Below are 25457 nucleotides of genomic sequence, written 5' to 3' on the forward strand. Positions count from 1 at the left end.
TCCTCTTCTTCTTTTTTTTTTTAATTTTTTTTTTTTAATGACTATTTATTCTTGAGACAGAGACAGAGCATGAACAGGGGAGGGGCAGAGAGAGAGGGAGACACAGAATCTGAAACAGGCTCCAGGCTCTGAGCTGTCAGCACAGAGCCCGACATGGGGCTCGAACCCACGAACTGTAAGATCAGGACCTGAGCCGAAGTCGGACGTTTAACCGACTGAGCCACCCAGCACTCTTTCTCTTCTTTAACCCTCACCTAATCAATTAGTATATCCTACTTACAGGCCATCTGAACACTATTTCTAAAGTGACACCCCAACTACTTCTAAAATTTTTTATGTTTATTTATTTTTGAGAGAGAGACAGAGCGCGAGCAGGGTAGGGGCAGAGACATTGAGGAGACACAGAATCCAAAGCAGGTTCTGACCTGTCAGGCTCTGGCCTGTCAGCACAGAGCCCGTTGTAGGGCTTGAACTCAAAAACTATGAGATCATGACCTGAGCCGAAGTGGGATGCTTAACTGACTGAGCCACCCAGGCCCCTCAACACCCTCTAACGTAAGCAATTATAATCTCTATATTCTAACATTGTGTTAATGAAGACAGAAATAGGGGAAAGGGAGAGAGAGGAGGAGACAGAAAAGAGATTGTTGGTGGTGGTGGCAGTTAAAAGAACTACATTTTTAATCTTAAATTTGTGTGTGGGTAAAGAGGAGGCTTGAAGAATAAAATGAGGACTATTACTATGTTAAGGCACTGCCAGATACTAAATGTACAATAAAATCTCAAAAATTACACTAGAATGGCATTATCAAGTGTAAGAAGACCTTTGAAAGGAATAGAACAAGGGGCACCTGGGTGGCTCAGTTGGTTAAGGGTCCAACTTCGGCTCAGGTCATGATCTCATAGTTTGTGGGTTCGAGAACCCCATTATGCTCTGCTGACAGCTCAGAGCCTGGAGCCTGCTTCAGATTCTGTGTCTCCCTCTCTCTCTGCTCCTCCCCCACCCGCGGGCTGTTTCTCTCTCTCTCAAAAATAAATACACATTAAACAAAAGAAGAAATAAAGAAAGGAATAGAACAATACCCAGAAAGAAAGGGTAGGAATGTAAGAATTCATCTATGTTAAAGGTGGCACTTCAGCAAATCAGTGGGAAAAGAATGAATTATTTTCAAAATGGAGTTAGGACAACTGATTATTTGGAGAAAAATATGAATGTGAACTGTCTACATAATAAACAGAAAAACAATTATCTAGTAAATAGAACAATTAAATATCATTGGAAAAGGATGTTTTCTTGCATTAAAGAGGGTCGTGATAATTATCAGTATCAACAGAATGAAATTGGATTCATACTTCAATGCAAACAAAATATTCAATTTCAAATAGAACATGAACTTAAGTGTGAAAGACAAAATTCTAAAGCATATAAAATAATATCCTTTTTCTCCCTTTCCCCTTTACTTTCTTTCTTCAACTTTTACTGTTCTCTTTTAGCTCTGATAACTTAAGATACATTTAGGTAAGATCACCCTCCAGGAAAACTTTCCCTGGAGCTTCCACTTTCAACCTCTAACTGGCTTATGTTCCACCTGTGCCCCCAACTCAAGTACTAATTGGAATGTAGTGTGTTCTTCCACCATGGTGTCCACACTGTTATTATTGACTTTCTATGGGAAAGGTCATGTCTTATTGATCTTCATATCCCAAGTGCCTAGCACAGTGTAGCTTAATAAATATTTGACGAACTGTTTAAAAACCTATTGGTTGAAGTATTTTTTTAAAAAAAATTCTCTGAAAAATCACTTGTTTAGTAAGCTAACAACTGAACCATAAATTTATCAAGGATAGTTGGTTGAGTTTGAGGTAGATTGGTTTTGGCAATGAAATAGAAGTTACACCAATCTACTCAGAGGCCATTGTTTAGTGCTGATGCTATACTGGTCACATACTTGATTTCAGCCTCCTTTGACTCTGTACCCATATTTCCAATCAAATCTAGCCACAATGAAGTCTATTTAATCCACTGTACACAAGGCAAGACAACTAAAGATAATACTCAAATCACTAAATTTATGATACAGTTATAAAATGTTTCTTATTTTTAAAGAGCAACGCATTTTTGATCGTGTATATTCTATTTAGAGGTAACAGAACACTTGGAACTAATGTGGACTGGACTATTTGAATAAAGAAGGGCTAACTAATCAGGTCTTTGCTCATAGTCTTCATCTTAAAACTAAATGTTATAATTTATCACTTCTCCAAATTTAAAAAATTATCATATAATGAAATACATTCACTGGTATTTATGTTAGAGCATATTTATAAATGGAAACCCATTCAAATGCTTCAAGTGTTAGAGCTACTATCTGCACATTTCCTATGAATAAGTATATAAGTAATCCCAGTTTTCAATGGCAATGGTTCAGCCTGATGACTGAAAAAGTAACAGTATTTCATATCACAGTAGTGTCAATAAGCTTCCCTGAAGTTTAGGCAGCTTCACCTGGACAATCCGGCTAATGTGCCATCATTTGAATTTACTCTTAGGCACTGAAGAAACCAGATACTCCAGTGTAAAACAAATAATATGTCAAGCACAAACAACCTTGCTAAAGAGAATTTTATTTAAGCCCCGAGAATGCAGACGTGAACTAAATGTAGGCCTTTTTAAAAATAATTAGATGTCACTTTGGGCAGTAAATATATAATCTAAATGATTTTCTTAATTTTGAAAAGTACTAACAATTCCACTAAATGCAATATACAAGGTGGTAAGAGAAAGGCTATGATTACTTTTGTGTGTGTATATGTGTTAGCGTACACATGTTTGTTTTTGCACCGGCACAGAGGAAGAAGGGAGGGTGAGGAAAAGTTTTACAAAACATGGCAAGTCAAGATTAAGTATTATTAGATATAGAATAAGACTTTGTGAAGTAAAAGGCACCCAAATGGGCAAGGAAGAAGTCACAGATTCACTATTTGCAAACAACATGATACTCTATGTAGAAAACCCGAAAGACTACACCAAAAAATTGCTAGAACTGATACACCAATTCAGCAAAGTCTAAGCATACAAAATCAATGTACAGAAATCTGTTGCATTTCTATACACCGATAATGAAGTAGCAGAAAAGGAAATCAAGGAATCGATCCCACTTAAACCAAAGCCAAAAACCATAAGATTGCCAGGAATAAACCTAATCATAGAGGTAAAAGATGTGTACTCTGAAAACTACAGAACACTTATGAAAGAACTTAAAGAAGACACAAAGAAATGCAAAAACATTCCATGTTCACAGATTGGAAGAACAATTATTGTTAAAACGTCTCTATTACCAAAAGTAATGTACACATTTAAAGCAATCCCATGCAAAATACCACCAGCATTTTTTCAGCACTAGAACAAACAATCCCCAAATTTATATGGAACCACAAAAAGATCCTGCTTAGCCAAAGCAATCTTGAAAAAGAAAAGCAAAGTGGGAGACATCACAATTCCAAACTTCAAGCTATATTACAAAGCTGTAGTCATCAAGACAGTATAACACTGGCATAAAAATAGACACACAGATTGATGGAACAGAATAGAAAACCCAGAAATGGACCCACAAGTATATGGTCAACATATCTTCGACAAAGCAAGAAAGAATATCCAATGGAAAAAAGACATTCTCTTCAACAAATGGTGTTGGGAGATCTGGACAGCAACATGCAGGATGGCAACATGAAAAATAATGAAACTGGACCACTTATACTATACACAAAAATAAATTCAAAATGGATGAAAGATCTAAATGTGAGACAGGAAACTATCAAAATCCTAGAGAAGAACACAGGCAGCAACCTCTATGACATCGGCCATAGCAACTTCTTACTAGGTACATCTCCTGAAGCAATGGAAACAAACGCAAAAATGAACTAATGGGACCTCATCAAGATAAAAACCTTCCGCATAGCAAAGGAACAATCAACAAAACTAAAAGGCAACCTTCAGAATGGGAGAAGATGCCTGCAAATGACTTATCAGATAAAGGGCTTATATCCAAAATCAATAAAGAATTTAGCAAACTCAACATCCAAAAAAACAAATAATCCAGTTAAGAAATGGGCAGAAGAGGGGTGCCTGGGTGACTTAGTTGGTTAAATGTCCAATTCTTGATTTCGGCTCAGGTCATGTTCTCATGGTTCATGAGTTCAGGCCCCGCATCAGGCTCTCTGGTGTCAGCACAGAGCTTGCTTCAGATCCTCTCTCCCCTTCTCTCTGCCCTCCCCCTGCTTGTTCTCTCTCTCTTTCTCAAAATAAATAAACTTAAAAAAATTATAAAAAAAAAAAAAAGAAGTGGGCAGAAGATATAAATAGATATTTTTCCAAAGAAGACATCCAGATGGCCAACAGACACATGAAAAGATGCTGAACATCACTCATCATCAGGGATGTGCAAATCAAAACTATGATGAGATACCATCTCACACCTGTCAAGATGGCTAAAATTAACAACACAGGAAACAACAGATGTTGTGAGATGCGGAGAAAGGGGAACCCTCTTACACTGCTGGTAGGGATGCAAATTGGTGCAGCCACTGTGGAAAATAGTTGCAGGTTCCTCAAAAAGTTAATACCAGAACTACCCTATGATCCACCAAGTGCACTACTGGTTATTTACCCAAAAGATGCAAAAATACTGACTTGAAGGGACACATGCAACCCAATGTTTATAGCAGCATTATCAACAATAACCAAACTATGGAAAGAGCCCAAATATCCACTGACTGATGAATGGATAAAGAAGATGTGAGATAAATACATAAATGTAAATATTTATGTAAATAAAATGGACTACTACTCACCCATAAAAAAGAATGAAATCTTGCTATTTGCGACAACATGGATGGAGCTAAGAGAGTATTATGCTGAATGAAATAATTGAGTCAGAGAAAGACAAATACCATATGGTATCACTCTGATTTAAGAATCAAAACAGATGAACATAGGGGAAGGAACAAACAAGAAGGGGCAGACCACAAGAGACTCCTAACTGTAGAGAACAAACTGAGGGCTGCTGGATTGGCGGTGGGTGGGGGGATGGGCTAAATGGGTGATGGGTATTAAGGAGGGCACTTGTGAAGAGCACAGGGTGTTATGTGTAAGTGATGAATCACTAAATTCTACTCCTGAAACTAATATTATACTATATGCGACTAACTAGAATTTAAATAAAAATCTGAAACAAAAAAATAAAAAAAGACTTTGTGAAGAATGCTTTAGAATCTGAATAGAAACTTGTACAGTGTCCAATAATGAGATACTTATCCATAATGTTCCACTTTTAAGTGTTCAACTGAATATTATGAAAGAAGTATTTCATTCCAAATGTCTGAACATGACAATTTTAAGCTAACTAGGTAATCTTTCTGGCTTAATTTTGAGAATTATGTTAATATATCAACTTAGGATATTTAATGTAACTGTCTCATTTTCTCCCCAGAAGTAAGGGCTGGAGAGATGAGTCTAGAATATCCACTTCCTACCTCCCACTTCTGACCAGGGAGGTGGTCCCTTTGCACATAGCTATGGCTCTGGAGAAAGCAGTATCTTGGGCAGCTGCTGAACACAAAAAAGGCAGTCAGATCATCCTCATTATGTAGGACAGGGTGAATCTGAGTGAGAAAGCAAAGGAAGCCCTGCAAGGACAAAAATTCCTTAGAATATAGAGTGGGAATACAGCTTTCCTTACTGACTGGACTTGATGGGGTCATTTCATTGTCTTTTTTATAGGACTACTCTGGCTACATGAGTGTTCCCTGAATTATACAGGGCAATAAGCCAGAAGGCTACTTAAACAAGAAAGAAACCATGTTTAGACCTCTAAATATAGCATTTTTTATGACTAGCCTTTCAAATTTTTTCAAATATCTCAGGTTAACAGGCAACTGTTTTGTGGCATACTTTTAGCTCAATGGTGACTATTGTTATTCAAACTATTAATAAGATTTAATACCATTTAAAATAAATGGGACACATTCCTTATTATTCAAATACATTTTAAAATATTTTAAAATTTATCCTTTGAAAATTTTTAATCTTTTCAGGGTTTGTTTTTATAGTTTTAAAAGAAATATTTTCTTTAATTTGGTCACTAGAGTCACTAGGTTCCATTTTATGAGTTTCCCTATACTGTCAGTTTGCTATACTTGTCAAAACATTTATCACTCACATCTTCATTTAATAAATATTTGGGTGCCCACTATGTACCAGACACTGTGTATACAAATATGAATAAGATACAGTAAATACCTAATTAAGTACAAGGCACAAAAACATAAGCAAATAATTCCCAATACAGTGAAGAGTAGGCTAATGAAAGATAAAATGTGATATACATACAAAGAGCTTAGAACAATGTGTAGCACACTAACTCTCAAAATGGTACCATGTACAATAAACTATTGATAAGACAATCCCTACCAGTAGATGACAATCCAAATGAAACAATACCTTTCAGCCTATAGATTGATCTCCAAATATTGACTCAGAACCTACTCTGTGCCAGACATTGTACTAAAAACCTGGGGCATTTCAATGACAAAATAAAAATACCAGCCCTCCCGGAGCTTACAATCTAACAGGAGAGACAGACAATAAACAATATTTAATGGATAGGTAAATTATATGATAGATCAGAAGGTAATGAGTGTTATAAAAAAAGGAAAAGTAGAGCTGGGTAAACAGAATGGGAAATGGGTGGGTTGTAATTATAACTAGGATAGTGAAGGTATATATCTCTATTGAGATGATATTGGAGAAAATACTTAAAGGATTTCAACAAGTTAGCATTGCATATATTTGGGGGCAAACACTATAGACAGAGTGAACAGCCAATGCAGAGAGTGAGAGGCAGGGGTATGTCTGGCATAATCCAAGAATAGCAGGGAGGTCAGTGGTGCTAGAATGGAACAAGTGAAGAAAAGAGGGCAAGAAATTGGGAGAGAGAAAAAGAGAGCAGTTTTCCTATGGCCACTATCTAAGTAAAGTCAAATCTCAAAGTAGAGTCATTTAGTCCAATAAGTCATCCAACAACCTTTCAATATTATGTATGTTCAAGGCAACTTGTTAGGTGCTACAAGATACAAAAAGATGATTAACCCTGAATCTTTATCCAAATGAAGCTTACAATATTTCCACAAAGGGATTAATTTATATTAAACCTTTTTTAGTAAAAACTAAACCTGGGGTCACTAGAAAGGGGGAGTGTGAAAAAGGCATGTGGATGGGCATGAGCAGAATTACTTTAAAATCAGAATGTAACCTCCTCAGAAACTCTCCTACTTAAACTACCTTATAAAAGATACTCCAACAGTTAATAGTAATTTACAGTAGAACAGGACCTTCAAAGAATCCCATAAAGATTAATTTGTTCATCATTTTAATCCTTTTTGAAGAAAGTTGCTTGGTTAGATCTTTTGCCAAAAATAACTATTTAAACCCACATAAGAAGGAACTAACAAACATCAATATCATTAGCAATTAAGAAAATGTACACCTTAATAGAAATAATGGTTTTTAATGAAAACTACTAATTATCAACTTCACATTATATTTCCTAAAGAATAAAGTGTTTTATGATCTATAAAACCTTATTAAAAGATAGGGTGCATTATTAACTTACATTATTCCTCCTGAAGAGTGAATGAATACATCACAGATATAAAGTGAATATACCAGAAATCATTTGATGGAGGAGGTAAAAACAAAAGGACAGAATTATTTAGGGGACATTATATGGTTCTAAAAGTTTTGAAATGCTGCTTATATGTTTAATTAGCTTCATTTGAGCTAAAAGGGCAAAATCATTTTAAATATCAAGAATAAACATCACTACATTAGTGAAAATTGAAATATTACAATTTCCAGAATGTGTCAAAATATCCACCAAATTAATTTTTTTAAAGTGGCAAATTTTTTAAGTGGTTTATAATACTCAACAAAAAAAATCACGTTATATAACATAATGTAAAAGAATTTATATAAACAATCTGCATAAAAATAGAGGTTCTCACTGCAATAAGTTGTATTTAATAAAGAAAATGTATAGAGTAATTCTTAAATTTTAAATTCAATGTAGTCTACAATTAAATCTCTTTTAAGTGTCTGACTTTTATTACTAATGCTATATTAATAGTTGTGGAAGATACATTTTTCTTTTGTATGCCTACAATGCAACATATAACTACTTCAAAATACTTACTACAATCTGCCTCATATCAGAGTTACTTAAGAATATTTCGGCCTCTCCCAAGACTGTATGTGAGTTCCTGGAGAACAAGGATTCTGGCTTTTCCATCTACATATCTCACAAAGGGCTATGGCAGACACAACATTTTTAAATAGTGCTCAAATGAATTGAAATGTGAAGAGGTCCAATCAAAGCTGTGCTACGCAACAGGACACATTTCCTTCAGTTTCAAGATACATCTGGTATCTTGACTTGTAATGCTGGCTAATTTCATGTGCCTTGAGTAGAAATTATGTTTTATTCTTCTCCCATTTTTTATTTTTAATATCTAGCACTTGGGAGATGGTATAAAATCAATGAAGGTATTCTAAAACAGTACAACCTATAACTGATACTGTACTTTTATCATTCTAGTAGTTATTTTAGGCATCTTGAAAGTACCAAAATAAATTTTAAAAGTAAAAATGATTAGGACTAACTAGATGATGAGGGGCTAAATTCTTTATTTAACATAATCATTTAGTCATTACGTCCCAGATTTACCATCCAAGTTTACCATCTAGGTGTCTACCTCTTCTTAGTAACACTGCATCTAGTAATGGGGGGGAGGGAATCAAACCTGCTCTCCACCGGCTTCGGCAAATAAAAGGATACAACTGATTACAATATTGTGTAAGTAAATAAAAAAACATTTATTGAGGGGTCACTAGTTGCCAAACAGTATGCAGGTGGTCTTTGTTCAATTTATGGGATCAAATATGGGGTAAAATGTGAGAAGAGTCACAAACCTCCACATCATCTCTGCTAGGGCTACCCTGTAAGGTCACAGTCTATGTACTGCATGACCCCAAGGGGTGCCGGATAAGAATTATGTTCCCTTACAATTGTGCAATGAAGCACCCTGTCTCACACAATATTTCACCCACCTACAATACCATCAATTTTGAAAGGTAGTACTGTTTTATGTACCATTAAGAGAAAAAAAGTCACCAAATAATCCATGATATGCCATTAATTTTTAAGATGCATCCCAAATTCAGAGATGTTAAGATGTGATAAAAGGTTTTAAAATCAATGAAAAAAGATGATAATCTGAGCAATCTTCAATTGACTGAGCTATATATGCACAAATAATAGCTTTTACTTGATGGCATTATTATATATGCAGTCTGCACAAGAATTCTGAGGGAAGTTTTTCACTCTCCTGTGTGAAATTGAAACAAAGAACATTAAGAGCAAATGAAGTATAGTTAACATCATAATTCACATATAATGCACTAAGATTTTCAAATTTATATTCTTCCTTTTAGATCTTAAAATTGATTATGTTAGGAATACTGTTTTCAACTAACTTTTAGGTTGCAATCTAAATTACTTAATGACCACCTATCCCCTACCCCTGTCTAATAATACATGCACCCACACACACCCTTTTCTTCTCTCCCAATCCCATCAGATACTGAGACAAAGGCCAGAGAAGCTACTTGCAAATACAAATGGAGGGGAAGAAATTCAGTTCTAATATAAAAATTTCAATAACCAGAATGGTAAATAGAAAAATCTAGATCCCAATAATACCTTTGTCACTAATAATAGTGCAATTCTGAGCAAATTTCTCTTAATCTCAGTTTCCTCATCTACATCTAGAAGTAAACCAGTCAAACTTGGTATGTCTCTGAAAAATGCCTACCAGGTTTCAGATACTATCTTTTGGCAACATATTCTGGTGGAATCCTTCTCCTAGAAGTAATGTTCTTCCTAAATGTACTCTCTATATAAAATAGTAAACAAGTGTGGGCTGAATGAATTGGACACATTCCTTTTTATATGGAAAAAATATGCCTTACTGCCAAAAATTTAGAACAGCAACAACGCAAAAATGAGTTCCTCTTCTCAATGACTAAAAGAGATTTTACCTTTGATAGATTTATTTAATTTAACAACATAAAATCCTAATTCTAATTTTTATCTGACAGTTCAATTAAAAAAATTGTTAATCCATTTTACAGCTCTGGAAATGGAGTATTATTATTGCTTCAGTAGAAACATGAAACTTTGGCCCAGAATGTCTAAAAGACTTCTAAATAAAAAATAGTGACTATTAAAAAATGTCAAACTATTTTAGAATTATCAAATATAATAGCATCCTGAAAGATAAAGGCCTGTGACCTCTTTATCACCTCCTGGGGAAGAGAAAATTTTCTGAAATTTCAGGGGGAAATTTCAAACACCAAATTGGGCATTTGGAAGCTATATTAAAGTTTTTAGGAAAACAGATTCAGGTGTAAGAATCATTTTTAGGACCCACAGAAATTAGGGAAAGTCTTGGCAGATGACGACCACTGAGATTCATATTCAAACTTTATCTTTGTTTTTATGGGATCTCTAAGCCACTAATTGCAGCTTATAATCTGTTAATTTTCAAGGAAAAAAAAAATCAATGTTTTCTTCTAAATTAAATAATGATAATAATGCTAAGAATAAATTTTTTTTTCTTTTGAGAGAGAGAGCTAATGGGGGGTAGGGAGCAGAGAGAGAGGGAGACAGAAACCCAAGAAGGCCCCACGCTGTCAGCATGGAGCCCAATGCGGGACTTGAACTCACAAACCGTGAAATCATGACCTGAGCCGAAATCAAGAGGTGGATGCTTAACCAACTGAAGTACCCAGGCGCCCCATGAATAAAATTAATATGAGTATGAGATGATACTGATACATAGAGTATGTTAGGTAGCAATTTCATGCTCTGAGCAAGTAAATCTAAATACACAATTTCATAATGTTTACAAATGCACATATATAATTCAAATTGAAATGAGAGGAGTCTATAATGTAAATATTCAAGTCACTCAGTAAACCTGTTATATGGCCCCGCTATGCTACACATGAGAGATGCACACAGCGGTGCTCACATCCACTGATAAAGCCATACTGTGCAGATGTGAATACTGGACTGGCTCAACAGTGGAGCAACATGCTGACGGCTGAGATCAAGCAAACTTAACCTACAGACAAGCTGAAATCAGGGGAGGGTTAAAAAAAAAAAGTCAACTACAGTAAACAAAGCACTTTTGAGTCAATTATATAAGGTGATTTAGGCTTTCTCTCATCCCCACCTGCAATAACAACAAACTCCTTTGCAGTCAAACAACCCATACATTCCAGATGGACAGATAGGGGTGCAGGCAAAAATAAAGCGTGACAGTGTCTTACTGCGGAGGAGAGAAGGTGGGTCCCAGATTCTACACTCAATCTATCCACTCACTGCAACTCTCTAACAGCAGTCTTTGAATAAACTATTGCATTGTGGGGAATATTATTTGTCTTGCATCACAGCAATTGCCTTGCAATTCAAGAGAGATCCACTTATTCAGTCACTCATGTGTATATATTTTATGTATATGCAGAGAAATCTTAGAGAGCCACTTGTAAAAAATGTTCACTACTGGCAATGTAGTGGTAGGAAAAACATAGGCTTTGCAGTCCAATAGACCTCGCCTCAAAATTTGGTTTAGTTACTCTTATTAGGTATACAACCATGAGTAAGTCTATTTACATCTGAGTCTCATTTTACATATCTGTAAAGTCAAGGTAATACCTGAGACAGGTGTGAAGTTTACACAAAGAAACAAACAACTATTCCTAACTAGACAAATGTATGCACAAAGCCCCAGCCAGAAAGGGAGGGGTAGTAGGACACAGAGGGTATTAAATTGTCCCTCTTTCCCAAAAAGAGGTGCAAGTTGTGAAAATGCAAGAATCACCATTCACATTCAAAGCCTGATAGAAGCATGGTCAATCCATGCTTTATGAAATTGAGAGAGAGGGAGACACAGAATCCTTTATTTATTTGTTTATTTTTGAGAGAGAGAGAGAGAGAGAGAGAGTGAGTAGAGGAGGGGCAGAGAGAGAGGGAGTACAGAATCCAAAGCAGGGTCAGAGCCTGATGTGGGGCTCAAACCCATGAACTGTGAGATCATGACCTGAGCCAAAGTCGGACACTCAACCAACTGAGCCACCCAGGCGCCCCAATACAATTGTATTTTAGACAGTTGCTGTCATATGTAACTTTAGGCAAGAAAGAAGAATTGAATTTGGAGAACTAGGAAGAATATAGCTTCAGAAATGGAGAGAGTTGTGGACACGTGGAACTTGGATCATAAACTAAGAATATTACAATAGTTACAACTAGTATTTATTGAGTGAATATTATGTGTAAAACCCTGTACACATGTGACAGACACCAGCACCCAGCTCTTAACCATTATAGAGTCAGTATACTGCAAAGGAAGGCAAATATAAAACAGGGAGACAGAACCAGTACAGAACTAGTAGAATTTGGTAGTACATTATACCTCAACTGGAAAGCAGGCTAAATATCTGAGCCCTCCTGGGAAGCAAGAGGCCACCCATTTTAGAGGAAAGAAATGGGAAATGAAAAGTAGGTTGCTAAACTCCAAAATGGGCATGCGGTTCTCCAGGGCCTTCTATTCTACTGTTCCCGAGCAGTAGAAAAAGAAAACAAACATTCTAAGTCCTCCAATTCCAATGGCCTGGTCAATGTAGACTGACATCTCAGTTTCTATGAAGATGGTGAGGAAGATGGAGAACAGGTGAAGTAGTCTACACATAGTGCTCCCTGAGACCAGATAAGAAGAGTTAAAACTGGATAGGCCCAAATGTCTTAAAAAAAAAAAAAAAAAAAAAAAGAAAAGAAAAGAAAAGAAAAGAAGAGAAAAGAAAAAAGAAAAGAAAAGAAAGGAAAAGAAAAGAATAGAAAAGAAAATAAAAGAAAAGAAAAGAAAAGAAAGAAACGATGTACTCTGTTCTAGTTTCTCTATTTCAGATTACATAGCTGCTCATATTGTTCTACTTCCATGTTGCCTAACGTATCAACTAAAAAATGGTTCTTATTTTAATCTTATAAACTGCTTTGTTTGGTTGCCTGTATATTCAACTCCAAAAAAGAGAAGTAGGCCAGTGCTTCTAGAAATGTGCTTTGCAAACCTCTAGAGGTTTCTGAGAGTTTAAGGGGATCCACATGATACTAAGACAGGGGCACCTGGGGGGCTCTATTAACTGATTCTTGATTTTGGCTCTGGTCATGATCTCACTGTTTGTGAGATCGAACCTGCACTGGGCTGTGCGCTGAAAGCATGGAGCCTGCTTCAGATTCTCTCTCTCCCTTCCATTGCCCCTCCCTGGCTCACACTCTCTCTCTCAAAATAAATGAATAAACATTAAAAACAATAATAATACTAAAACATTATGTGTCTTTTTCACTGTGTTGGCATCTGCATTAACAGTGAAGAAAACAATGGAGAAAAAACTGCCTGTGACTTAGCACTGATCACAGAAGTGGTACCAAACTATACTAGCAGTCATTGCATTCTTCACTGCCACACTGAAAGGGGGGGGGGGGGGAGAAAGTTCACTTAAAAATTGTTGGTGGAGCAGTAAAATTACTTTTATTAAATCTCAACCCCAGAGCATATGTTTGTTTAATATTCTGAGTGAACTAGAAGGTACACATAAAGCACCTGCAAAACAAATTATGTTAGTCTAGAGGAAAAGTAGTTGTGCAATGGACTGAGTTGTGAGCTAAGGTAGCTGTCTTTTTAATAGAAGATGATTTTTACTTGTAAGACTGATGAACAAACAATGATTATGCAGGTTGGGTATTTGGAAACCATTTTCTTGAAAATAAACAAAATAAGCCTGATAGTTGAAGAAAAAACAAGAAATGGTGCTTGTTGCTAATGATAAAAATTGAACTTTCTTGCTAAAAATTAAAATTTGGGGAAACTTGTATCCTCCCTGATAAGCTTAATAGTTTTTCAATTCTTAAAATCTTTGCAGATGCCACTGGTACATGGCATTCCTTTCTAATAGTATTAGAAAGGAATTTTTGATACTACTTAATAAAATACGTCAATATTTGGAAGATCTATAGGGTTCAATGATACATTATTTTCCAAATGACTAATACATGATGTTGTAAAGTCATTCACAAGCAAAAGATCCATTCAAAGTACAACAAAGACCAATGAATTTTCATGAAAATAGTACAAAATACTTACACATGTGTTTTAGATTCATACAGTAAGTAATCTTTAAGAAACTACTTCTTGTTGAGTGTTGGCATAGCATCAAAGGAGAATATATACAATTATCTGAAAAAGCTATTAAAATTCTCCCTCCTTTTATAATTGCATATCTGTGTGAGGCCAAACTTTCTTCATAAATGTTGACAAGGAACATATCACAAGAGAGTGAATGCAGAAACAGAAGTGGAATTCAGCTGTCGTCTACTAAGCCAGACATTAGAGATTTTTTTTAATGCCACACTTCTATGTGTTTTTGTTTGTTTTAAAAAATATAGTCATTTCTCATAAAAGTATGTTATTTATGTCATAATCTAGTGGGCTCATTGCTATTTTAAAATATTTAAATACTTTTTCAAATTTAATTCTTTTTGTCGTAAATATGAACAGATATAATAACCCACGTAGACAAAAACACTTTAGTGATCTTAATAATGTTTAAGCATATAAAGGGGTCCTGAGACCAAAGGTTTGAAAAGCAGTGATTATAAACCAATTGGAAAAGACCTCATTTGGCCATAATTCTTCCCATATTTCCCAAGGGAAAGAAAGAGGGTAAGGAGGGAAGATAAAGAAAACGGGATATACCAAATAGCAGATATCCCACTGGTTGATTTCATAAGCATTAATTTACCTTATTTATTCCTTACAACAGCCTATTAGCTATGATATCCTTACTTCACAGAAGAAGAGACTGAAGCTCAGAGAGGTGACTTGTCTAACATCACAGCCTGTCAAAGAATTAAGATTACAACATGCCTCTCTTTGATCCTGAAGTTCTTTTTCTTTCCACCACATCCTATTTATAGCAGAATCCCTCACCAAAATTGGCCAGTGGCTAGACAAAACCGATAAATGCACAATTCTGGTCTTCACTGTAATTTCTGTTCTAAATCTAAAGATCTAATTATTTTGCTGACTTTAAGCCAGAGGACAAAGCTCCCCATAATCAGTAGAACAATCCCTGAATAATCCAGTTTGGAAAAAGTCCGGGAGACTTTCTCTGAATGACAACAGATGGTGTGAAAGAGCCAGGAGAAGCTGAGGCAGAGCACTGCACACAAAAAGAACATCTCCAAAACCACCTTCTCCTGTAGAGGGGCCATGAAGTACATATTTGGTCTCAGCATGGTCAAGATTCCCAAAAAGAGAAATAGCACAAAACCAAGCAGATGGGTCCAGATGTTGCCAGTTTCTGTATGGATGTGGAAAATGCTCTTGAAGCAAGCCTGGAAGGAGGGCATTGGCGGTCTGTGGTCATGTAGCAGGTAGTCATTGTCCTTCAGCCAGTCGGGGAGTGCGTCATAGGGGTTGACCCTCCAGTGTCCCTCCCAGACCTCATACACAAACTCCTCCATCTTCTCCATGGCATGGTGGGCTTGCAGGGTTGTTAAGTGGGTTTATGGAACAATGGACTAACTTTCTGAGTGTTAGTATATGTCAGTCATACAGAGTATCAGAGTTCTTTCAACTATCATACGAGTCAATATCAAAGAGCACATTGATATAGTGAAAGGTCTGTCTCTTTTGCTTTGTAGGTTCATGTAAGCAAGCATTTATTCAAATATTCATTCATCAAATATTTATTAAAAATCTACCGTTTACTAGGCTTTGGTAACATGAAACATGAAAACATAAAGATTGCTTTCTGATGATTAAAACAGAATTAAGGCCCTTTAAGTGCTTTAAAATGAAACAATTTTGTGGCTACTTTTCCTATAATCCAGTTTGATCAGTTTACCTTTTAAATGAAAATCTTTTTTTAAAAGAATTTAATGTATTTAAGTTTACTGATTTATTTTTGAGAGAGACACAGAGAGTGTGCATGCACTGAGCACACTAGCACGTGTGGGGAAGAGAGAAAGGGTGAGAATCTCAACCAGGTTTTGCACTATCAGCACTGAACCCAAAACAAGTCTGGAAAAAGCAGGAGATCATGACCTGGCTGAAATCAAGAGTCTGATGCTCAACTGACTAAGTCACGCAGGTGCCCCTAAACAAAAATCTTAAAGAAACTAAGGTAATCTTTAGTGAACATTTAATGACTATATTTTAATATTGCTTTACTGAGTTGTTAGAAAATGCAAGTGTAACTAGTAATGATCTTTTAAAAATATATTTATTTATTTGGGGAAGAGCACAAGTGGGGGAGGGGCAGAGAGAGGGAGACAGAGGATCTGAAGTGGGCTCCGAGCTGGCAGGCTGACAGCAGTGAGCCCGGTGTGGGGCCTGAACTTATGAATCATGAGATCATGACCTGAGTGGAAACCAAGTTGGTCACTCACTCGACTGAGCCACCCAGGCGCCCCAAAAGTGATCTTTTAATTAGGGGCTAACCTTGTCAGGTGGGATCCACTTCTCTCCTGGCTTCAGGTGGAGACATTCACCTAGAGTGGCATTCTCAATTTCTTTCACTACCCTTCACTCTCTCTCTCATAGGGGAAGTGACTTACTTGATATAGTACATTTGGGAGAAAAAACAGCATGTTCAACTCAGCCTTTCTGGGCATCTTTCAAATCTACTTGCAAAAAAGAATGCATTTCAGCTTGTTTTCTATTATGTGAAAGGCAAAGTGGGGGTGCTTGGAAAATGGGTAAAAATTCTTTTCAGGGGGAAATATATTAGGTAATCTAAATTTAGTCACAGATCTAAGCCACAGCTTCCATTTGAACTATATCAATTAGTAAAGCTGGTATTCGTTTTTTTTTTAAGTTTATTTTTTATTTTGAGCTAGAGTACACATGAGAGAAGGGCAGAGAGAGAGAGAGAGAGAGAGAGAGAGAGAGAGGGAGAGAGAGAATCCTAAGCAGGCTCCACACTGTCAGTGCAGAGCCTGATGAAGGGTTCAAACTCACAAACTGTGAGATCATGACCTGAGCTGAAATCAAGAGTCAGATGCTTAACCCACTAATCACTCAGGCGTCCCAAAAAGCTGGTGTTTTGATCTCCTTTTGTCTGATTTTTTGTCATTTTGCTCACTGGGTTCCAAACTCAGGAAGGTAAGACAGAGGTATTATTTCTGGTACAAGGTACTGAACGGTTCAAAAGCTAGAAACCCTGAGAATTGGATACTTTCTGAGTTGATTCTGAACTTGAGAGAAGACAGGATGTTATTGATTGACCCTGAAGGCCCAAGACTATGTGTCAGAAACTATGTTCACTTTACATGTATTATTATGATTCCACTTTTCAGACCAAAAAACTGAGGCAAAGTGAAATTAACTTACTTGAAATCACACTATATTACATGGAAAACTGGGATTCAAAATCAGGTCATTCAGATTCTATACATTTAATCTCATCTCCAGACTGTATCTCTGCAAAGGGGATGATTCTGAAAGTTATTTCAGACACTCTGAAGAGGAAATAAAATAATAAATAAATAAAATAATTAGTATCACTGTGTACCTTCAATGTCTTAAGTTCATTTGGAAAAATGTAAATGTCTTGGACTGCAGAAAATGTTTAAAATATAAACTCTTATATTGGTTATTAAATTGTTAGCTAAGCCTATTATTTTTCCTTTCCAGTTATATATTAAAAGATATGGGCCTAAGGGGGGAAAAAAGGAAGAGCGAAAACATGCAGTGTGACGGGGGTACTCAGTTTCAGAGGAAAGCAATATGCAGTATGAACAGCAGCAGCCCCTGGTGGTCTAAGGAGAAAAAATAGTGTATCTATAATTATGGGGGTAGAAATATGTTTTTAAAAAGAATATATGTACATATTTAGCCATTTGACTCAGTTCTCAACCCAACACATTAAAAAACAGATGCTTTAAAAAATGATCTGTTGGCAAGATGCTTGTTAAAATTTTATCAGTTGAAATATTAAAATTCATTATGAATTAATTAACACATTATATAAAAATAAAATGTTTTTGTTTCATCGTTTTACAAAGTACTATAACCAGTGGTGATTAACACTGGGAAATTTGTGTATCTTGCTATGTGTTGCTCAGAAAGAAACTAAATTTATAGGATTACCACTAAATTGATGACATTTTCTGTCTTCACTCTTGAATTCAGTTGGCAGATGTTTTCGAGAACAAAAAATTCCGTCTTATTACAAAACATATTAAGCAGGTTTTCCTGCCAGGCATGTCTGACATGATGTTTATTGCCTAGACCAAATCAATCCCCTTAATAAGCCATAATATATGCCAGAAAGTACATTATTTCATACTTAAGGAAAGTTGCCACATGAAACAGTAAGTACTTTGATCTCTCAAGCTCTGCTTCTAATGCATCAGAAATGGGCTACATAATCCAATAGTTAGTCATATCTATTTATACTCATTTAGTATATAAAATAAAATTATACTTTGCTAAACTTAAAGTTTTAGGCCTGGATTCTACTTTATTTTTGCCTGTTAATACTAGATATTTACAAAAACTTGAAGTGAGGTTTTTGGTTATTTACTAGATTCCAGAAAAAAGAAATTCAAATACTTAAATATACTAGGAATTTAAAATGGTTCCAGAGATTATACAATCATTGGCTGTAATATAAATAAAATCTGGTTGCTAAAACACAAGATAGAAATGGCTCCAGTGGCATTAGCACAGAAGAGAACAGGTACAGAGGAGAAGACTGGATATTTATCAGCCTTCACCAATATTTTGAACATAACCCAAGTCAGAGTGTCAAAAACCTATTTTTTAAAAGAAAGCTTCAGTTAGTTTATGAGTTGACTGTTTCTGAACAATTGCAAAAATTCACATAAATGCCGAAAAAAACCGTCAGAAAACTAGACACCAAATATCTCTCGTGTTAAGGGATGAGATTTTTGATCGATGTCAACAAGCAATCAAGCCATAAATATTTGAGTATCTTCAATGTGTAATGCCAGGCTATGCCAAGAGTCTAATTCTGTAAATGTCTCTTTCACATGTGGAGTTTTCCTTCTCTGGCCATGTCATTTCTTTCCCTCTTCCACTCCCAGCATTTTTTTTTTTTTTAACCTTCAGGGTCTAATCTCTCTTCTTTACTTCCTATCACCACAGCCCACAGCTACATCTCTTAGGGAAGAGATATTCAAACAATTCTAACTCAGTATTACATAGGTCAGCATCCAGTCAGTTTTGCCTATATTCCACCTACATACTGTACAGTGCTTTTAACTGATCTTCCTTAGTCTGAGTACTTGTCCTCTTATGATCCAGTCTGATACAAGAATAACCCTATTTATGCTGCAAGTCACCTTATTTAGGTGTCCCTAGACTAAGGCCTAGTCTTTTTGCTCTGCTCTCCTTACAGGGGTATGGATTCCAGTGAGTGGGTTTATTATCAGTTCCTGACTCCTTCATAGTATGCTCTATACTACTGTAAAAATTAGCTCAGACCTGTTTATTCTTAAGGATTGACCTATAAAACATGCTCAAAGATCTCTAGGATTATGGGGAGATCTAGAGGAAAGGCATAAAAACATAAATATTGATAATATTATGAAACAAAAACACAGAGATATCTCAAGACAGCACATGATAAATTCCACATAAGTTAACCATTCACAGTAACATCCATGAGTCACAGTAAGGAGACTATTGACTACGGTGATATGAAAAGGTGAGATTTCAGCTGGGTACTAAACATGGACAGAATTTGGATGAGAGGAAAGAATAGGAAGCAACGTTACAGTTCCCATAAAGCACAAAGTGTGTGCAGCATAGACCAAGTACAACAAATTGGCTCTACTCTTATGAGCAAGTATGTAAAACAGAAATCGCAGTAGGTTGGCATGAAGTATTTCCATTTTCATCCATAATTTTACTATCTTAATGATATAGTTAAAAAAGAAAACAGGATATCCCACTTTTATATATTCAGATGAAAATATACAGATCAAGGTATCAAATAAATACTGAGGAACTGACTTTTTATCATCAATTTTTGTAATGTATTCTCAGCTAATAGACTGAGGTAGGTGACCAACAATGTAATTTTGTTTATTTTGGTTTGTTTGAATGTTTCCTTACAGAAGATCAAGTAGCATACTTTATTGATGCTGGATATATATTGATGCTGGACCAATAAAAACATTGGTATTTTAATCCTGGCTCCACCACCTTATTTACCAAAGAGAAATTTATTGTGAAGGCTCTGTTCTACAAATATTTATTATGAAGACTTTGTTCTGAGCTCTGGGGATATAACAGTGAGCAAAAGACAACTAAGTCCCTGCCCTCATGGAGTTTACAATCAAAGTCATGAGATTTTGGAAAAATTACTGAGTTTTGACTCACAGTCTTCTCATGTAAAATTAGATCAATATTAGTGACCCTATTAAAAGAGAATATAGATGTATACACATACATATATTTATATATATTTGTTACTTACATAATATAAATGTTTTATGTATGCTGTTTATAAATATTTAATAGCATCTATTAAGTAACTGATCAAAAATCTATTAATCATCAGATGTCATTTAGTATATCATATCATGCTTTTATTAAATTGGTTTAAAATTCATATTTCATGTATATATTTTGTTTCCAACTGGTTAGAACAATGTGATAAAGAGGAAAGGGAGCAAGAATCTACAATAATTAGAAGTCCTGGTTTCAACACTTAGTTCTACCACTTACTAGTTATGTGATCCTAGACAAAAATGAGCCATCTGTGCATCAGTTTCCTTAACTATAAAATAAAGATAAAAATATTTGATCCTCTTATCTTATGGGATTATTCCAATGAATAATCAATTTCAAAATGTAAATGGTTAAGAAGTATTTAAGTTAAATCTTTTTTTTAAAGTTTATTTTTCAGAGAGAGAGCTAGTGGGGCAGTGGCAGAGAGAAAGGAGGACAGAGGATCTGAAGTGGGCTCTGTGCTGACAGCAGAGAGCCCAATGTGGGGCTCGAACTCACGAACCACGAGATCATGACTTGAGCCGAAGGCAGACACTTAACCAACTGAGCCACCCAGGTGTCCCAAGAAGTATATAAATTAATGCTAAATTTCCCCATCACATACCATGCTCTGTGCCTGAAAATTACACTTTTTGGAGAAATGTAGTGGGAAGGAGTGTACAAGAAGAAATCACTTCTTAAGTGGATCAAAATTACCTAAGAATTCACGCACCAAACACAACACGAACAATTCTTGTCTTCCTCAACACAAGATTACACCTTACCATCTAGAAGTATGTTTGAAGAGTACCACCTCACTTCACTTTTTTGCACAATTCCAAAAGATTTTAAGGGAAAGGGTATTTATTAAGGAAAAATGACACTCATAACTAAGACTATCAGGTATATAGTTGTGTTATCTAAATGAGTCTGTTTTTGCTTTAAGTGCTTTCAATGGAAACTGAGATTGATGAGTGAAATGGCACAAGAAAGAAGCAAAAAGACACGATAAGAAGCACAAAATGGCAGCAGTGTAAAAGAGCTAAAAGAATTAAAGAAAAAAAAAAACAAAGGGAAAGAGAGATCTTAAAAATGAAGCAAAATGTGGAATTCGAGAAACTCAACAGATGAACATAGGGGAAGGGAAGGAAAAATAAGACAAAAATAGAGAGGGAGGCACACCATCATAAGAGACTCCTAAATACAGAGAACAGAGTGAGGGTTGCTGAAGGGGAGCTGGGTGAGGGGATGGGATAAATGGGTGATGGGCATTAAGGAGGGCACTTTTTGGGATGAGAACTAGGTCTCATATGTTAAGAGATGAATCACTGGGTTCTACTCCTAAAGCCAAGACTACACTGTATGTTAACAAAGTTGGATTTAACTAAAAAATAAATAAATTCAAATAACATCTAAGAAATGAAGCAAAATTAAAAAAAAATTCTCCCTTTAATATACATACATATATATAAAATAGAGGCTGTTTTAGGAGGCCAATGCCTTATCCATTAGGCCACTGGGGCTCCTAAATAGAGGCTGTTTTAAATGAAATATATTTGAAAACAAACAAAAAATGCACACACACAAGAGAACAAAAGAAAAATATCCAAGCAATGCTGACAAGAGATAGAGAAAACAGAGGATATAAAACCCACAATACAGGTGTCAGAAATAGATGCTTAATCTATACATATCATAGCCAAATAAAGGAAACTGTTTAAGAAAAAATAAAAACTTAATACACAAAATCACTGTTTTTTGCATTTTACATAAGCAAGTGAATACTTTTAATGGTTTGTAGATTTCAAAAACTTTTACAATTCATTTTTGAAATCTGGATATCAGAATTATTTTTTTTTTTAACTGTCCTAAAATGGTGGTTGACAGACTGGATCATATAATTAGGAAGCTGAGTACAACGGATAGAGAAGAAGGTGACATCACGACCATTACGCAGCCATAGGAAAGAAAAGTGGTAACATAACTCTATCAGAACAAGCAAGCGCTTGATTCCAATCTAATCACTGTTTTTGTTTTTCAAATAATATATTAAATAGTGAGATGCTTTTCAGAAATGCAAATACTGCAATGTGACTAACTTTTACTTGAGTCACTGTATGATGGACTTTAGGGTTTCTTGGTCTGGATACATTTTTTGGGTTTTAAGAATTTATATGCTGCTTTCGTACTGCTTAACTGCACTAACTTACTCAACAAACTGACCTATAGTCTTGAATGTGCACAGTTTAATTCCCAAAAGTATAGTGATTATGACACGAACTAGAATGAAGAAAATAACTTAGAAAGTCATCTATTCCTGCTAAAGACGGTATGAAATATTTTATTAGTGAGCTTTTAAAGGAAATGTAAAAATAGCTCAAACTGAATAATTTGAAACTTCAATCCCATCTTACAATATAATTTATAAAGTGTTAATTTGTCTATGTTTAAATGTTCTGAATTGCTCACTTTTAAAGAACATATCAATTTACTACTTTACTCACACAGTAGCATTTCTGACATGCTTTACTATTAAGTTATATTTCTAGGACCCATAATGCAGGCTTTGAAAATTGCATAAATCTGTCTCAAATATACAACTCACAGTATGTATGTCAAGCAGAATGTGTCAAAGTGCAAATAAAATTGTTTTTCCCCCTACGAATTAGAACTCCTTGGGTAGCACTACTATAACGATCCCATGCTGCTAGCATCACAAAGTGCAAAGGTTCACCGGGTAAGAAAAGAGCAAAGGAGAGAGTTCCCTCATTACACTATCCCTAAACTATTCTAGTTTAAATATTTATTAAGATATTAATTACTCTACCTCCCTCCATCTGCCTTCAGAAGTTAAGCTGAAACACCGTGGATGGATGGTTGCTCATAGGAAAACAATGCATTAAAACCATTACCACCCAAGATGAAGACTGATGTTTTGTACAGTGCATTATTAATTGCTTTTGAGACTTCAATAAAATATCACACTGAAATAAGAATGACGTGTTTTGTAACACTGACTAAAAAAGAAAACATTTCATTCGAGTTAACAACCATGGGAAATGAATGGTTAAAAATTAAAGAATTTAGTTTCTTTTAATCAAATAAACTCATCCGAATAAAATACAAATAAAGGAAAAGAAATAATGAAGGAAAGTTACAATCTTATTACTTACTCTGATATAGAGCTGCATCATTTCTTTTTCTCTTTGGGGGTTACGATACTTTTCATAGAAATCACGTCGCTTCTTTGTTTCTTTAGAGACTTTATCTTTTCTTTCCCGTTTTTCTGCTGGTTCATCTGAACTATCAGAAGATGACGGTACATGTATCTTTGGCTTTTCTACTTCAATATAGTTTTCATTGGGATTCAGCACTATTACTCCATATCCTTCCTGTTTTGAAAGCAAAGAAGGCAGCAGAATTTAATCTTAGAAACCATCTCAATTCACAAAAAAATCTGTAAAATCTCACAGAAAGTGATTTAATATAGTTGCATATTCATGAAAATATTTCTTTATAAAAGACTATAGTTTTAATTTTTCCAACAAAAAGTTGTTTAAAATGGTTTGCCTGTATTGTATATGTAAATAAGCAGAGATTACTGGTAAGAACAAAAAGACAAAATTGTAACATAAAGATTATAAAGGTTCCATTTTTTAAAAAGTATTTCAGGTCTTGCAGAACCCCCCAAATAATTGAAATAAATAATCAAATAACAAGTACGCTTTCAAACCACATTAAATTTTAAATACCCATTTTGAGAAAATAGCCTCTTTGCAAGTGAAGTTTAAATATCAGACCACATTTTGTTAGATCTTCTTTCCCTTACATTGCACATTAATTTAAGGAGCATTTTTTATTTGCTTGAATTCAAGAAAGAATAGGCAATTAAGGCATAAATTTAATCTAACACATTCTACAGATTTACATGTCTCTAATAGCAGAAACATATAATGTCTACCTGTGCAACTTGTATTTTTTTCCACCTCTCTTCTTTCATACAACAAAATAAACTAATGTCTTACTATAATGTGTGGAAGCAATTATTTAATCCTGAAATGTTTTCACTTTTAACTACCATAAGAATTTCTCTTTATTAGGGACCAGTTCCAGGAAACAAGTCCCAAAGTTTAAAGTACAGCTTACTGAGCTTTTACACCTTCTTTAAAGTTTTAGAAATGTTTTCCTGTATGCCAATTCTAGCAAAGAAAACATTTCTATGGCTATAATTAAGAAAACTTTTGGTATTTATATTAAGTTATAACTGATGGAATAATCTAACCACAAGAAAATAGAGAAGAATAAACAATTTCCACTGACAAGCATGTGCAACATAAATTTGTGAAGCCATTGATATCTTATATTTCCTATTCACTTCTGTACTGTGGATGTCCCAATTTTGCCTTATAAAATCCTGTAAGGTCCTATTTTAGAAAGGTATTAGATTATGATAAAAACATGTAAGAGCCATGGAAAGTAAAATTAAAAAAAATCTCATCCTCAGTGAAAAAGAAAATGATATACTTTTTACAAAACTATAACTGTAGAACTACTTCAACTTTAAAATTTGTTTTTTGACAAATCAACCATAAGATGATCTAAAAAAAAAAGTGATACACTAATAATAGAGTAATATTAGCACAGACTCCATTATCTTATTTTTAAATATGCTATACCACTGCACTTGACTTGGTGTTGTTAATAGTCAATTTCACAATCTACGTAAAAACTTCATTAGGAGTTTTCAATCTTCTTTTTTA

The 25457-nt window shown here is 35.0% G+C and overlaps 1 protein-coding gene across 1 annotated transcript in view; it reads right to left on the bottom strand.

Annotated features, from left to right (window-relative positions):
* The window catches only part of FAM172A (family with sequence similarity 172 member A), a 389831-nt gene that overhangs the window by 225131 nt on the left and 139243 nt on the right, over positions 1–25457 (bottom strand). Inside the window, exon 7 of the mRNA XM_042943485.1 lies at positions 23871–24089. Within this exon, the coding sequence (XP_042799419.1) occupies positions 23871–24089 (219 nt within the window). The remainder of the gene's footprint in view (positions 1–23870; positions 24090–25457) is intronic.

The sequence above is a fragment of the Panthera leo genome, chromosome A1 (assembly GCF_018350215.1).
Source record: "Panthera leo isolate Ple1 chromosome A1, P.leo_Ple1_pat1.1, whole genome shotgun sequence".
Taxonomy (NCBI): domain Eukaryota; kingdom Metazoa; phylum Chordata; class Mammalia; order Carnivora; family Felidae; genus Panthera; species Panthera leo.